The 17474-nt window shown below is 32.0% G+C and overlaps 1 protein-coding gene across 1 annotated transcript in view; it reads left to right on the forward strand.

Annotated features, from left to right (window-relative positions):
- LOC129231593 (fat-like cadherin-related tumor suppressor homolog) overlaps nucleotides 1–17474 on the forward strand; it is a 354750-nt gene that overhangs the window by 315091 nt on the left and 22185 nt on the right. The window contains 4 exon segments of the mRNA XM_054865953.1: nucleotides 1613–1789; nucleotides 6246–6403; nucleotides 10806–11170; nucleotides 15726–16347. Of these exon segments, the coding sequence (XP_054721928.1) occupies nucleotides 1613–1789; nucleotides 6246–6403; nucleotides 10806–11170; nucleotides 15726–16347 (1322 nt within the window).

Genomic DNA, 17474 nt, shown 5'->3' on the forward strand with positions numbered 1-17474 from the left:
AGAATTCTAGAATGCCAAATATTCTGCTTGCTGCACAAATTTGAAGTGAGACATTTTGAACTACCTTTACAGTCGACTTTATATATTCTTCAAGGCGGGTTGTTTATTTGATTTAATTTGGAAAAAAAATTTGCACTGTGATATGAAAATTTACATATATCCAACCCATGCTGCTGAGCTTTCTTATTAGGAAAAGTAGAAGCATTGGTTAGCACTTCAATATTAACTAAATTTATGCTTAATTAATGAAATTAAGTTAAGTATTAGCAAACTAATGAATAAGTGACATTTGTTTGCTCTTTGCTAAAAAAGCATTAATTTAATTATTAGTTTCACAAATAATGCACATTTTCAAAAATCCTACAGTTAAAGGCTTCCCTTTTAATTGGTAAATTAAATAAGAAAACATTCATTCAGTTTCTGCTAATGAATCTACTGTTGTAATCAGCATTTCAATAGTTTTAACTTTTTTCAGCAATGTATTCATTAACAGCAGATTTAGCTCTCCTCCATTCAAATGTTGATGCAGTTACTTCTTCAAGTAAAATTCCACAGCATGGAATTTCAGTTGAAGTTTTTTTTTTAATTTGAAATTAATAATTTTATTTGAAATGAATAATTTGCAGAAAAAGCAGCACAAGTTATAAATGTCAATGATACACTTCAGCATTTTGTATGATTAACCTTTTTAAAAAATAATATTCAAAAGTTACCTTGCATTTTGATAAGTGGCAGTGGCAAACCCAAGGCGAGGCCCTTAAAAGTCAAGTATAAAGAGAAAAAGGAAGCAAAGAAAATGGAAGTGATGGAAGTAATACAAATAAAGAGAAAAAATAACTTTTCTATTCTAGCCCAAAATCAATTTTGGATTTCTTCAACCTAATACTGTTTGACAATGGAGGAAATATCAACAATAAACACACTCATTTTTTCCAACCAACAAACATCTCAATAAAATATAAAATGCCCAAGGAAACAAGAATTTCTCCTACATTTCTAATCCTTATTTATAGGAAGGAAAAATAGAGAAGAAGTCTTGTTTAGTCATGGGGTCACAAAACTCTTCTTGACCTATGATAAAGAAGAGGTTAGTTTTAGGGATTACTGTAGTATGAAAATATTTCATCCAACCCTCACCTTTTTGCATTGAAAAGAGGTTTTCTGCAACTCCAAAACTTGTGCACTCAATGTTGTATTGTTATTGTGTGCTTCTAACATTGTTCCTTGCTTTGTATACATTAGGGTACTTTAAATCAGCCTCTAAAGGAAGAGGTGTGGACTTTAAAAAACAAATATTCACTTCTTAGTGTTTCCCAACCATTGTATTATTACTTTGTTACCCTGTTACAATTAATTTCTGGTAAAAAGTTTTTATTAAAGCACATTCTAAAGAAAAAAAAAACGATAACATTACTTAAATCATTAAAAATGCATAGCCTGGACATAAATATATTTTGATTAAGTTTTGATTTGAGAAGTTGTTAATTTTTCTTATTTCTCACAACACATATGCCTATAAATTATTATTTTTTTTAACAATTTATTTTCTTTTGTTTTTGTCACAGCTATTTTGTATAGTTAATTTGCATATTTGTTCTTGTTTCTTCTGTAGGTAACCGTTGTGATGTTGTAATCAATGAGTGTGCTCGAAATCCTTGCTCTTCACACCATGTTTGTTTCCCACACCCATCAGATCTCGGCTACATTTGCCAATGCCCCCCTGGTAAAACAGGTCCATTGTGCGACAGAGACAAAACAAAAATATGCCGTGGCAGTACTTGTTATGAAGGTCAGTACTTAATGCATTTTTGATTATTGTAGAATTGGATGAAAATTAATGTAATTAACAATTAACATTAAAAATTGCTGTATCAGCATAGGAAATAAGCAGTACTGCATCTCAGTTTGCGATTCAAAACCTATGAAAGACAACACAGTATCATATATTGTATCAAAATTTTGTGATCCAAAAAAAAAACTGAATATTTTTGAAATGAATGACAAAACTACTTGTTGATGCAATGTACTTGAGGCACCCTACTTGATGATTTTATATGACTATTTTTATTAATAATGCAAATGATTTAAATTTTTCAATGGTATAAATTTAAATTTTTGAAATTTTTATACCCTAAATATTCTTGTATTGTAGAACCACCCATTTGCACCAGTTCTTCTATTTTGTAAAAGATAAGTGATAAAAGTTTGTAACTGAAGTTATTGTTGGAAATGTTGCACTCATTACATATTACATTTCTTAAAACGTGTTGTTTACTTGTTGAAAATGTAATTTAGCAAATGTTGTAAAACTGCTCCTCAAAATGAAATACTTATTTTCCACACTGTGCTGTATTTTGAATAAATGCTCAACTTAATATCAAATTTAAAGCTTCTTGGTGGTCCAGCACATATGTTTGCATGTTGAAATATTTTTTTTCTTTTTATGAACTTAAGAGTTTTCTGTTATCTTTTTCAGAAACCTTAAACTGTACTTTTCAACCTTATAGTTGTTAGTAGGGTTGACTGACTAGGGAATAAGCACTTAAGCACAATTTTATTTTATAAAAATCTTAGTATTTTTAAATATTGTAATTTTCAGTATGTGGCAGTTAAAACATTTTAGTTGATATACACTTAACTTTGATTTAACCATACCCGGTTTATTGATTTTCTCAATTTAATGATACATTTCACTGGTCCAGATTTAACTGCATTGAATGTATATACTCCTCAATTAACCAATATCCTTGATTTAACGCTAACTTTTTCCGGTCCCTTGACAAAACAGTCAAAGTTTTGCTGTATATAAAAATATTTTGACTGCTTAGAAGCATTGCACATCTCACAAGTCTAGCAGTAGCAGAGTATTGAAATTGCTTCATGTGTACAATGCAATCGCCCATATTGTTAGCAATCAGTGTTCCTACAGGTATTTTGAAATGCTTAATTTCAGTGGCCTGATACAAAGAGCACTTTACAAAATGCAACACTCCGTACAAAAGCACTTTAAAGTAGGGAATGTTAGGCAAAGTAAAATAGTGAAACATTCACTCTGCTTTTAATGCCACCTAAATAATATTTTAACTTTATCAGTGTTTGAAATAAGTATTTATTTTTAGGAGCAGTACTGCTCCTCAAATTTTGATAGTGTAGAACAGTTCTGTAAAATTGTACTCTTAGTCAAGTACATGTGCAGCAAAGTGAAATAGTTCATTTCATTCATTTACTCAATCTTTTATCAAATTGCTTATGTATTTATTTATTTATTACATTATTTCCATTTCTTCAATTAATAATTTCCTTACTTATTCATTTATTCATTTATTTTCTTATTCATTCACTATTTTATTAAATGATTTATTTTTCTTTTATTAACTTATTTATTTATTCATTTATTGTTTCATTTATACATTCATTTTTATTTACTCATTTATTTGATCAAAACTAATCAAATGGAAAATATTTCATTAGAAAAATTATTTATTTTTCACTTTGCACCATGAAAAAAAAGTGAAAAATGTCCGCCTTTTTTTGGAGGTAAATTTTTGCCAAAAATAAAAAAATACTGCTCTTTCTTTATGTACCCTAATTTTCAAAACAAATTTCCAACTTGTTCATTTTGAACAAAGTAAGTAATCTTAACTATTTCACTTTGCCCCACATTCACCTGCTTAGTTTTGAATAATTAAAATCAATCAACATTAGAGTATGTCATTTAAAAAAAAATTGAATTTTGACTTGCACATTTAGGATGCATTGTATTTACTCCCAAGAAATTCATTTATAGTATTATTTTTGAAAAATTATAAGGTTTAGCTACCGGGAAACAAGTTTAAAGGTTTGAAAAAAAGGCAAAAAATGACAATTTCCAAAATTTTTTAAGAAAATTCAAATGTTTAAAATTCTTGTTTTAAAACCTCTCAAATGCTTCCTTTTAACATTTTCACATATCTTTATCATAAGCTACATTCCTTTACAGTTTTTACTGTGTGAATAAACCATACATTTTCGTGAAATTAACCAAAAATCGATTTTTTTACTATTTTTCATGCATTGCAATATTTTCCCTTTTATTTTGGTCCAGTATATTATTTTTCTTAATAAATGTGCACTGTGCATCGCTTGTTTGAAATGCAAATGTATTTTATTGCATCAATAACCGAGAACCCACCACAAGGATGTGGTTGCAGTTCATTCTTCACTCTGCCCTTCACATTCACCCAACCAAGAAGGGTAGTCATTACAAGACTGACATTTTCACTTAGTGCACGAATTTCAATGTTTAGACCAAGGTATGAAGTAGTACTAATGATTCAGTTTTGGCATTATGATCATATGTGTAAAATTGCTCTTCCATCTCTTGCGTCTACCTGATCTTTTGCCCCATATGCCTTTCTCTGATTCAACTGCTTTACATTTTGACTGTCGCTCACTGCCATCACCAATAACAAGTTCTCCAAATTGTTGTTGTGGCTAATTCACACTCTGGCTGCTGACAGGGTAATGAAACTGGTTAAAAAGTAGGTAAATTGGAATTTAGAGAAGATTTATAAGAAAAACATTATATTTATAATCATCAATGCTAAAACTGACTCAAAATCCAACTTCAAACCTGTACTCAAAAATAGAAACGTGTTTAAAGTCATATAGTAATTGTAAATATGTAAATAAATTGCCTGGGTGGATGAAAAGGGCAGGATGGAACTCAAAATGCAGCCATCTCCTTGTAGTGGTAGTGTTGTTAATGTACTTGAAATATAATTGTATTTTCAACAAAGAGCTGCATAGTACACATTTATAGCGAACAACATTATAACTGGAATATAAAAAAATATTGAATGTGCAGAAAAGTTTTTAAATAAATTGGTTTTGGTTAATTTCCCGAATCTTTTCGGTTTATGCACAAACTAAAAACCGTAAAGGAAGGTAGTTAATCATAAAGACATGGGAAAAGCATTTGAATGATATTAGAACAGAAATTTTATATTTTATGTATTTGTATTTGGACTTTTTGAAAGAAAACCCAGAATTACATAAATTATGTTTTCCCAGTAGCTAAAATTGTTTTCCCAAAACTTTTTTTTTATTTTTTTTTTGTACCTATCAACTCAAAATGGGTAAATACACAGGAAAATGTATGTTCCAAATCTAAAATAAACATACATTTTTGTGTCATGCCCTACGACATTAAAAATGTAAAGGAGTTGAATTAGATAAAGGCATATATTAGAGGCAAAAGACGCAACAGATGCATTTATGAAAACAACTTTATCCTTACGATCATAATGCCAAAACTGAATCATAAATACAGCTTCATACCTTGGTCCAAACATTGAAATTCATTTAAAATCGTACAGTAAGTGTAAATGTAAGTCCTGTAATGACTATCCTTCTTGTTTGGGTGGATTGAAAGGGTAGAGTGGAGTTTAAAGTGCAGCCACCTCCTTGTAGTGGGTTCTCTGTTGTTAATGCAATAAAATACACTTGCATTTCCAATAAAGAGATGCACAGTGCACATTTATTGTGAAAAAAGTATACCGGATTATAAAAGGCAAAATATTGCAATGTATAAAAAAATGGTTAAAAAATCAATTTTTGGTTAATTTCATGAAAATGTATGGTTTATTCGTGCATAAAAACTGTAAGGGAATGTAGTTAATCATAAAGATATGTGAAAAGAGTATTAAAAGAAAGCATTTAAATAAATTTTACAACATGACAATAAGAATTTTAAACTTTTGTATCTTCATAAAATTTTTGGAAATTGCCTTTTTTTGCCTTTTTTTCAAACCTTTAAACTCGTTTCCCAGTTGATAAACCTTAATATTTTTCGAAACTAATTCTAGAAATGAATTTCTTGGGTGCAAAGACAGTGCTACAACCACTTGATTTCTCCAACAATTTTTATACTTATTTTCATTTTATTATGTCCTAGATCTAACATACAAACACTCTTAGTACAGTGGCTAAATGTGTCAAGTCACTAGCTGGTCATTTTTTATGTCGAATCTTTTTAGTACCTGTTCACATGCTGTAATGAACATTGCTAATTCTCTGAGGAATGTCACTGAACTACCCTTTACCTGCAACCTGGCAGATGTGGAAAACAATGTTTTTACTTACAACATATGTGCCTTTGTTTAGTCCAAAAATTCTATGGTGTGACATACGTACCACAGTCTTTTATAAGTTAATGTTTTTGTTTTCATTTCAAAGTATTGTTTACACTTCTTCATATTTTACAGAAAAGAATCCTATTTCGTACAATGGAAAGAGTTATGCCCGATATTCCCTTACCAATCCATTTGAAAGGCATTTGAGCATTGCAGTTAGTGTTCGAACAGTACAAGCCACTGGTAATCTGATGTATGCTGCTGGAATAAGAGATTACAGCATTTTGGAGGTGAAAAATTAAGCTCTTTAGTAATAAATAATTTACTGCAATATTTGAACATAATCTATGCCATTAAAATCCAACCATACCTATATATGTTTGCATGTGTGAAGTGCACCTCTCAAGTGCACTACTGCTATGCCAAGAGCACTTCTTAAAACGGGGTTCCCACGGGTCCTTGAAAGCAGCGTCGGGTCCAGACTTTACATTTGGGGGGTGCGGGGGGGGGGACTTTTTTAGAAATTATGTTTATCAAGGGTACATGAAATGTACAGTATTGTTGCAAGTAATTGGGAAATGCATTTTTTTAAAAATCAGTTTATTCAAGTTTTTCATAAGTATATTTAAAACTTATAATTAGTATGACCTCCCGAGACTTAATAACATCACAAACACATTTTGGCATGGAATGTACTAGACAGCACATATAGTTTTAATTTCAATGTCTTTATACCATATGTCAATAACAGATGAAATTAGCTTTTCCACTATAGTACTGTCAAACTTATAAAGATGTTTTTTAATGATAGCCCACAAATTTGCAATCGGATTTTAAGTCCGGTTAGTTTTCTGGCCAATCCAGTGCAGTAAGTATGTTTTAGAGCAGAAATTGGCAATTTGCTTTGATGTGTGATATCCCGAGTCGTCTTGTTGAAAAATGCCATCTTTGTTCGGCCAAAGTTTAGACATGATTGGAAACACATTTTGGGTCAATATCAAATCGTAGCTGGCACTGTTCATCATTCCTTCTACGAAAACAAAGGATGCTGTCCCTGAAACACAGAAACAACCCCAAAACATCTTTGTGGGCGGGTACTTGGGTGCTTGATTAATGTGGTGCGGTCAAAGGGAATCTCCTTCTCATGAACCAGGATCTAAATCACTTCACATAGTTTGCCTATTTCTTCTAACGTTTTTGAAGTGTGTTCTCTCAGTGCAATCACTTTAGCACGTATTTCATAGCTGATATCCATGAATCTAATTACTCCCACAACAAGCGAGCAACTAACACTGCCAACTTCTAGCCACTTGGCTGAAGAATTTATATGCCTGCTACTTACCTAATGCATACAAACAGCTACTAGTTTGACAATAACTGCCATTTGAACTCTGAGCTGAATTTGAGTGCTTATTCATTCGCTTACATGTGATAAAGCGAAAAAAAAATTACATTTCCTGATTCATTGCCACAATACTGTATTATGTGCCACTCCTCCAAAAATTCTCTGAAATTGAAGTCCTAAAACCGTTACTTAAGTTTTATTTCGTAACAAAAGAGAAAAAAGGGGCAGAAGTTCAATGTTTCTTTATAAAATTGTTTTCAAAAATTGTACAAAGTCATTTCTGGGCTGATTTTAGGAAGGAAAGGTCCAGAGGCTCCCCACCCCCTCTCTCTAAAAATTTTTAAAAATAATACTTTAAAAATGCATTTATAGGTCATCCCTGGAGACTTTAGATAAGAAGGGAGAGTTAGAGATCTTCCTCAGAGAGATTTCAAAACTGAAATATTAAAGACACAATTCCATGGTATAAGGGAGAGTGTTGTATCTTGGGACATTGCTAATTTTTAAGAATTTATTTTTAGCAGCCATGTTTTTGTCATCTCTAATAGTAACCTTCACCACTAAATGGGACCATAGTAAAAATAAGCATCAACTGAGTAAAATTGAGGATTTTGTGAGAGAAAAAAAATTTCTTGACTCCAAAGTAAATATTTTCTTAATTTTTATTGAATTTTCTGCCTTTGTATTTGCAAATTTAATCAACTGAATTTTTTTTGTTATAAAAAAGAAATACTTTAAATATTTTGCTTATAAGAAAAAATAATGATAGTGCATCTAGATTGACCATTATTTTGTACCTTAGGACATGTTCCAAGGTACAACATATGCATGGTTCTTAATGATTAAGATATGTTTAGGAACATGGAACAATGTTCTAATCTCATGTAGTCCTTTAAACATATTTAATGTTAGATAATAATTTATTATTCATAATTAATTATTCATGATTTAATTCAGTAACATGAAAAAAATATTTTTTATTGTTTTCTGGTACAAAATTGGTTCAAATATATGGCTGTTTCCGGAATCATGACGACTTTTCCATAGTACAACAGGATGTGTTCCAAGGTACAATAGGATGTTGTACCTTGGGACAGCTTGGAACTTTTACTTAAAATGGCTGCCAATATTTTAGTTTCAAACTGTCTGAATTTTAAAAAATATGTATTGCATAGAAGTATGTTGTGGTATTTTAATGTGACTTTTAGATTTTAAATTTGATTCACGTAATTGACGTTAAAAATTGAAAATGTAAAGTGTCCCAAGGTAAAACACTCTCCCCTATTTGGCAGTAAGGTTTAGTTATCCATTGGGATTTTATGGATCCTCCTCTAGAAAAATTTCTTCAATTGTAGTCCTATAAATGAATTTTTGGCTATCTTTCACGTTAGAAGGGTCAGCATTCAAAGGCCGTCTGCAGAAACTTTTTGACAGTTTTGAAAATGCATTTCTGGACTACACGTTGAGATAATGTGGCAGGTGTTGCATGTTCCCCTGGAAATTTTTTGAAATTGATAGCCTGAAAATTCATTTTTTAGACTGTTGACTTTAAAGAAAAGGAGAGAGTTGCTTGTTTTTCTCCAGAAATTTTTTGATTTTTAGGCTCCAAAAATACAATTCTATGCAGTCGTTGTGATGCTAGGAGAAGGGGTAAGAGATTTGGGAGCTCTCTCATTTAAAAACCCATATAAAAGCTATCTTTGGCACCGTTAGATAAGAAAGGGGGTTTCCTGCTTTAACTTTTTTGAATCTGAAGTCCCAAAAAAGCCATCTGGGGTACGTTTGGCCCAAGTTGAGAAAAGGAGCAGAAAACTGACCCTTTTCTGGAAATGTTTATGAAATATATTCCTTAAAACTGCATTTTTAAGGTTATTTGTGGTGATATTAGGAAAGGGTGTTGGAATCGGGGTTTTCTCTCAGAAATTTTGCTAAGCAAAAGAATGAAAAGTGAAGTTGTAAACTTTCTTTGATATACTAAGGAGATCATGACACCCTTTTGGAACCACACTTGGGCTCTATCCAGTCACTAGAATTTTCCACTCAAAGCAAGGTCCCTGACTGACTTATCCCAGATCCAGCTGTGACTTTGGCTCTTTTTGGAAACACGCTTAAGCTTTACCGAGACACTAGAATTTGCCACTCAGAGCAAGGGCTGGGGCTTCGCTTACCCCAGATCCAGCAGTGGCTTTGACTCAAGGTATTTTGGAATATTTTTGAGTTATGATTTTCCTGGCAGTGATAATTCACATTTTTGGTTATTTACTGAAGCGTCTTTGAAAGAGTGATTGAGTTGTGACATCAACTACACAGTCATCTGAGGCAAAACCCTCAGAATCATCTAGGATTTTGGGAGGGTAACAGTCCCACAGTTTCCCCTCCGTGGATCTGTGCTTATTGAAAGTGCTTTTTCAATGAGCTGTTACAAAGGGCCCTTTAAAATGCTTTATTTTGAGCAAAAACTCTTAATTTTTCTTTAAAGGTGCTTTATTTTTTTTATGAGTCCTAAAAAGATAAAAAGTTATCTCTTTCCCTTTTCTCAAATTTCTCTTTTTAATGTCAAAGCCTATTGTTAATTTCTTTTACTGAAATTCGAAATTTCAATGAATTACTGAGGAAAACTGCCCACTTGTTTTTTTTTTCCCTCAAAACTAATATTAGTTATATATATTTTTTAAGCCTTCCTTGCTTCTGTTTCTATAGATATCTTGTGTTTCATTTTTTAAACTGATCATATATTTTTAATTGCACATGATAACTACCCATCTTTGTTGAAGTTTTAATTTGATCAAACAGTTACCTTGATAATTGCATAATAGCTTTTATGCATTTGCAATACTGCAGATTACTCCACATTTCGCAGCTTACACCACTGATTTTTAGTTGACCAAAGTTCCAAAATTTAATGACATTTTAGAACACAATCTATTAATTGGTGCTTATATTTTGTTTTAATAATGTTCGTTTTTGTCATATGTGTAGAAAAAAAGTAAGCTTATTACATTTAGTATTGTATTATATAATTTGACATAAACAAATAAGTATTCTATCATAGCCTAAATTATTCAAAAAATACTGCTTGTCTATCATAAAAGTTTCTAAATTTTCATAGAATTTATGTAGTTTTAACGAAGGTTAATCCAGACATTGATCTCTATCAAATATTGAAACTATCTGTTGCACACTTAAAGAGTCATTGCTAGCTTTTGATCTGGAGCGAAAGGGATTGCAAAAAGAAAAAATAATAATAAGAAAAAGAAATTATAATATTTAGGGTAGGTAACACTGTTCTAATGTTAAATATTAATTTCTTTAATTATGCATTTTTACTATTGTTATTGCTATTTTAGATTACAAATGGTTATGTTCAATATCGTTTTGACTGTGGAAGTGGAGAAGGATTAGTAAGAATGGAGCAGCTCCAAATCAATGATGGCCTTTGGCACGATGTTTGTGTTGAAAGGCGAGGAAATGCTGCTGAAGTGATTGTAGACAAAGTTCATCGTATTTCTGGAAATGCTCCTGGAGTTCATGATATGCTTAACTTAGATGGAAATGATATTTATTTTGGAGCTGAAGTACGTCATCATCCAGCAGTTTTTGGTTATGAAGATATAAGAATGGGATTTGTTGGTTGCATGGATGATATACGAATAGATGGTGTATCTTTGCCCTTGCATGTCGCTGGTGGCAATAATGTGGTAACATTGAGAAGGTAATCATTAATTTTTTTTAAATATTTTATTCTAATTAGTTCTTATGTTTGATTCCATCTATAAAAATTTCGTTCTAGTTTAAGAAAATCTATTTAGGAAACCAGGATATCAATGACTTATATCAATTTATTTCAATCTGTAGTTTAATCAAGATTTAAATCAACTGATATTTTTTCTAAAAAATCATCGATTTTAATCATTTTTTAATTGAAATCTTTAAAACCTCTTTGAAAGTTTTATATTTCACTAATTCTGCCTTTTTTAGTATAAAAATTTCTTCCTTATTTTTGGGTTTTACCCCTTAAGGTTTATCCTCCCTTGACTATTCTTATCTACTCAAAGTATCTCTTTATTCAAGCCTGAAAATTCGAATTTTTAGTTTGTACCCAGTGGCAAGAGTAGACATTTTAAAATAAATCGCCAGATTTTAACTTTTACTAGTCACTTAAGCAAGGATTTTGTTTTAAGATAAAAACCATAGGCATCGCCAGAGGTAGGTTGGGGGCTAGGAGGGGTCCGGACCCCCTCAATAACTGAGACTCGAACCTCCACAATAGTTTGGATTTGGGAAGGTAAAATCCCCAGTAGCATCAACTCATCGGCCGATCATCAGCCATTCATCGAAATCCGATCAAACTTTGATTGGCGGATGATCGGATTCCCATGAGTTTTCATCGGAAAATGCTCCAATATGTCTCATCAGCAATAGTAGAATCCAATCATTGAAATCTGATGAATTTTGCTCCCTATACCGATGAGATTTGGAGCAATATACGAGCAGTGCTGTTCCGAGGCGATGAATTTAGGATGAAAATACGATGAGAAGTAGTAACAACTGTGATATAGGGACAAGCAGGAGGAAAAAAAAATAACATTGGGAAGGGGTCTGCCATCTTGGATGATCACGTGACCCTTCTACCATCTTGAAAACTCTCAGGAGGGGTATTTTCGGATGACGTCATTTGGGACAATTATTTAATATATTTAAATTTTTCTTAATAACTTGTTTATTTAATTTCTAATTTCTTACTTTTGATGAACGTGATTCATGAGTTTAATCTAAGTCGCTTTAGCCGGGAATCGATCCCTAGGACTCTGGAATACGAGATTCATATGCTAACCACAAGACAAGTAATGCTCTTTCCAAGGAGGAAAATAATGTGTTAAATGGAAGATCATTTGTGGCCCCATCTATCGGGGGGCAAGGCCATGACAGATTTCTGAACAGAAAGTGAGGATTTTATTCAGTGAACATACTTGTGGCGCCAGCTAGTGAAGAGTCGGAGTCGATCATTTTGCCCGCAAACCGAGTCAGAGTCGGTAATTTTGGGAGTCAAATTGAACAGAGTGGAATTGTTTTGGAGATAGAGAGAAATCATTCAAGAGTCGGAGTCTCATTTTGTTTGCAATTCCAGTGAGGTAATCGGGGTTGGAATCGTGGAGTTAAAGTTGAATTGATTTTGCAGCAAATCGGAGTAAATACTTCCAAAATCCAGGAGTCGGATTCGGAGACAAAGTCTCGGTCATTTTTCCTCCGATTCTCAACCCTGAATGTTGATCCGTATAGCCTTACGTTTGATCAATAGTCGGATATTCGAATAATAAAACTTATCCTATTTTAACAGTTGGGAGATTTCCAAAAATTTTAGATTGGGAAAATTTTTATCAGAAAATTTAAACGACCTACTTGTTCTCCGATGAAATGTAACTTGGCAAATTTTCATCTGAAAACTTGATCGTTACGATCTCTTTTTCCGATGAAATGTAGCTCAACAAATTTTCATCGGAAAATTTGATCGTTACGATTTTGTTTTTCGATGAAATATAGCTCGGAAAATTTTCATTGGAATATTTAGTCGTTACGATCTCTTTTTCCGATGAAATTTTGACCGACAAATTCTAATCGGAAAATTTGGTCGTTAAGATTTCGTTTTTCGATTAAATATAGCTCGGAAAATTTTCATCGGAAAATTTGATCGTTACGATCTCTTTTTCCAATGAAATTTTGGCCGGCAAATTCTAATCAGAAAATTTTATCGTTACGATTTCGTTTTTTTATGAAAAACAGCTCATCAAAAACCGTTTCTCGGATTCTGATCGTAACGATATCAGCGTGCGTTACGTGATGAGTTTAGGAGGAGTCCATGATCGACGGAGCAAAATCCGATGAGTTGATGCTACTTGGGATCCATCATTTTGGGAGAACTTACTGTTTTAATTCCAAAGAAGGCTATATTGCACAGTTACATAACAATAAATTATTATGTGAAATGAAATTTAAGAGGATTTATGTTTTGATGTATAGTTATTATGTAACTGAAGGCAAATAAACCTTGAAAGAAAATAATTAACTGCATGAAAAAATAACGCAAAAGAAAAGCAACTGTCTGAAATGACAGCTGAGGAGCAAATAATTGCTTCTAAAACACTGTTAATTATTATCAAAAGTCTAAAATACCTCACAGGCAGACCCAAGGCTTTATAACTGATATATCGCTCCTCCTCAGTTCTGGTTGTGGATTTCAATTTAAAAATGAAAAAAAAAAAGAAAAGGGAAAACCTTAAAAATTAACGAGTATATGATAAATGAGCAAATAAAAAGTGGGAAAATGTCTTCTGTAAGTTAAAAAAAAGAAGCACAATCTTAAAACGTTATTTAAGAACATCGAGATTATGTATTATTAAATAACCTGTCAAAACGTAAGTTTCAAACTTTTTTCGCGGAAAAAAAGTATTAATTCATTTTACAGATGCATGAATTAAAACTTCAGTTTTAAAACATGAATAAATAAATAGATATAGTTTCGTAAAGGCTGCCGACATATTCATATTTCTAATTTTTTCAATAAAAATATCATCACAAAAATTTTATCTAAGTGGAGAAAAATTATCTTGGTCGCTGAAATATGTTTTGAATAGAAAAAAATCTGCAATGCCGGGAAAGAGAATTAAAATAGTGTGTTGAAAGTTCACACTTGTAATTCTAAGTGTTTAAATGTAAGAAAAGAGAAAGAAAAAAGTAAAACAAGACTGTATGAAGAAATTCAGGAGGTATGATATATTTAAAATAAAATAAAGTGAAAAAAATGGGTGTAAGGTATCAATGTTAAATACTACATTAGTTCAAAATGTCAATTTTTTTTATACCGAGGCAACAGACGCTTGTATTTTAAGCAAATAAAATATCCGGCTAGGAATTGAAAAATTCTGTATGAAAACCGAAGCAGCCAAATGGTTTTGAAGAAAAAACTGTAGAAAGGTTTTCCATAATATTTTTATCAATGATTAAAACAAATAAAAGAAGATTGAGACACAGCCACAAAGGGGGAAGGGAGGCTTAGGGTGGTTCAAAAATACATGTACAAAAAAAGTTTCTTCTAGATAACAGGCCACTCCTCAGTATTTTCAGACTTGTAGATAGTAATATACTGGAAGAATTTTAGCTTCCTATTTCAACTGAAAAGTGCTGAACCCCTTCTCCCAAACTTCATACGTATGGGGAGGGTGTTAAAAAAATACATAGAACTGAAAAACGAATGCTACATATTGTAATATACACAAGTAATATGATTATACGAGGTTTGTTTTTTAAGTATGCTCCGTTTTGTTTTAGACACCAGTAGTTCGCACACATACCACAACAAAACAAACATGTGCGACATGTACCGGCATGCCTCAGGAACAACTGTGCTCATTTACAGTTCTGTAGCTAACCTGTCTGGTTCTTTCTATGCTTTCATAATGTTTAAGACTATCAACTCGCCCACCGCATGTGAGGTTCAGTCAGTGATACGCTTTTTGTCAGCTTGGAACCTGTCTGCTGCAGAAATTCATAGACAGCTTTGCGAAGTGTACGGTGATACTGTTATGAGTGACAGCAAAGTGCATAAATGAGTAAGAGAATTCAAAGATGGTGGAGACAACATCCATGATGAGGAGCACTCCGCTCCTGCTCCTTATTTAAACCCCTTCTTTGATTATAGATGATTTGATGGTTTCAGTGGAAGTAAAATCTTAGCGAATCTGTTGATGAATTTCTGTTACAAAAGTTTTTTTTGGAAAAATAACGTTTGAAATATAATGTTTTTGTAATTTTTAAAAATGTCAATTTCTAGTCTAGGTATGTTTATCAATGTAAATGAATTAACAACTGAAGTTTGTGAAGTCTTTTTTAAAAAATAATTATCCAATCCATGTAAAAAAAAGGTGGTTTAAATTTAAAAAAAAAGATATATTTTTTTTTTTAAATATCATTTTTTTATCCACTGTAATAAACAATAAGGCTTACATCTTTGACAGCATTTTGCTGAATGATTTTGAAAAAGGATTTTGCGAATTATTCTGCTAGAAAAATCTTTCATGTACAACTTTTGAGTATGATTGTCTCATATGTGACAATAGAATTGCCCCATATCAATGTTTCCAAAAAAACAACAAAAGTTGCTTTTACCAGTGAAAATATTTTTTTATTATCTTTGAAGCACAATGTACTTACATGTTTCTTATCTGTCAAATCTAAATATTTTTTTTAAATTGATGAATTGCTTTCTCTAGATTTGCAAATGTACAGTTCCAATGTGCTGTTCTGTTTGATCCTGGTGTGTGTGGCAGTCAACCTTGTGCAAATGGTGGTACTTGTAACGCTACAGGAAATGCCTATACCTGCCAGTGCCTCGCTCGATTTTTAGGCTCTCGTTGTGAAGTCGATACAAATCCTTGTGCCTCTAACCCGTGCCTTAATGGTGCCACCTGCCATAATGTAAACAACAGCTTCCGCTGTGACTGCCCTGATGGTCTTAGTGGAAAACGTTGTGGGTATGGTCGTTACTGTAATCCTAATCCATGCCATAATGGAGGAGTATGTGAAGAAGGAACTTATGGACCATTATGCAAATGTCGTGGGTTTTATGGAGATATTTGTCAGTATGATGTGAATGAATGTCAAGCAACTCCTTGTGCTAATGGAGCAACTTGTCATAATGTACCAGGATCTTTTCATTGCCAGTGTCCCTTAAATGTCACTGGAGCTCTCTGTACGGAGTTCCTTTATACTAATTCAATAACCTCAACAAAGTGGAATACTACTGTAGAAGAAATAATTGGAATAACTGTTGTAGTTGTTTTTATAATGTTTTTAGCTGTGATACTTGCCTGTTGTTGGAGGATGAGACATAAGGTAATTTATTTTATTTTCATCAGTAACAATGACTTTTAATCAAAGTAATATTTAACTCGACTGTTGTAGTGAAAAAAAATCAACTTACTTTTCTCTTCAAATGCTTTGCTGAAAGGAGAATAATTTGGTCTCTTGTTGAAATCTTAAGTAAAAGCTTTTCCATTGCTGAAATTGCAATCAATCTAGAGTATCTTTGAACTCTGGACAATGTACACTTATTTTTTGAGGCAGAAAAGTAGCCACTTCTTTAATGCAATACATCAACTAAGAAGGCCTACCCTTTGCTATTATAAAGTGGCTACATTTTTTTTACTTTTAAAAATTTCTCCCTCGCTCAGCAGAATTCTAAAAACATAACCCGATCAAAGTAAATGGTGCTAAAATTGTCTTTTTTATACCCAGTGTATTTAAATGGATTTTTTTTAAACTGGGGATTGATGCAAATGATTGACTAGCATTATAAATTCTGCATGGCTTTTTCTGCATTGAAATTTTTCTTTCTTTCTTTTTCTTCTTAGAAAAACCTGAATTTAGTTGCGCACACTAAATTTGTAAAGTTAAAATGTAGTGCTGATATTTAATGTGTTTTGTGTTCTGGTAATATTTTTTTAACTACATATAAAGATTTTCCAATTTGTCTAATAATTCATAGACCAAAAGTCAGTGTAATTGTTTATGTAAGCATTTGACACATCAGTCATGAATATTTTGCAAACTATGAACTACTACTACTAGTATGAACTATTAACTACTACTTGAAATATTTATACTCCTTCCTTAGAAGTAAGAAATATTCTCATAAAAACAGCAAAAACGATATGAGACAGTAGATGTTGATATAGTTTTCTCTTATAGTTTTCTTTTACCTTCTGCTGATACTTAGTAACAAACACTGTTTAAATCCTATGAATAGTTTAGCAATAAAAAATCAATTAAATATACATGTATGTGTGTTCGATTACATATTGCTCAATCTATCTGTACAGGTATGACTTTTTTACGTATACATTTTTGCTTGATTCTCAGAGTTAAAAATTTGGATAATAAAGTGTTAATATCTTCATATATATAATTGCCAAAACTGATCGAGTAATGCTCACAAATTATTGTCTGCTTTAAAATTGTAA

This window comes from Uloborus diversus, chromosome 10 (assembly GCF_026930045.1).
Source record: "Uloborus diversus isolate 005 chromosome 10, Udiv.v.3.1, whole genome shotgun sequence".
In the NCBI taxonomy this organism is placed as follows: domain Eukaryota; kingdom Metazoa; phylum Arthropoda; class Arachnida; order Araneae; family Uloboridae; genus Uloborus; species Uloborus diversus.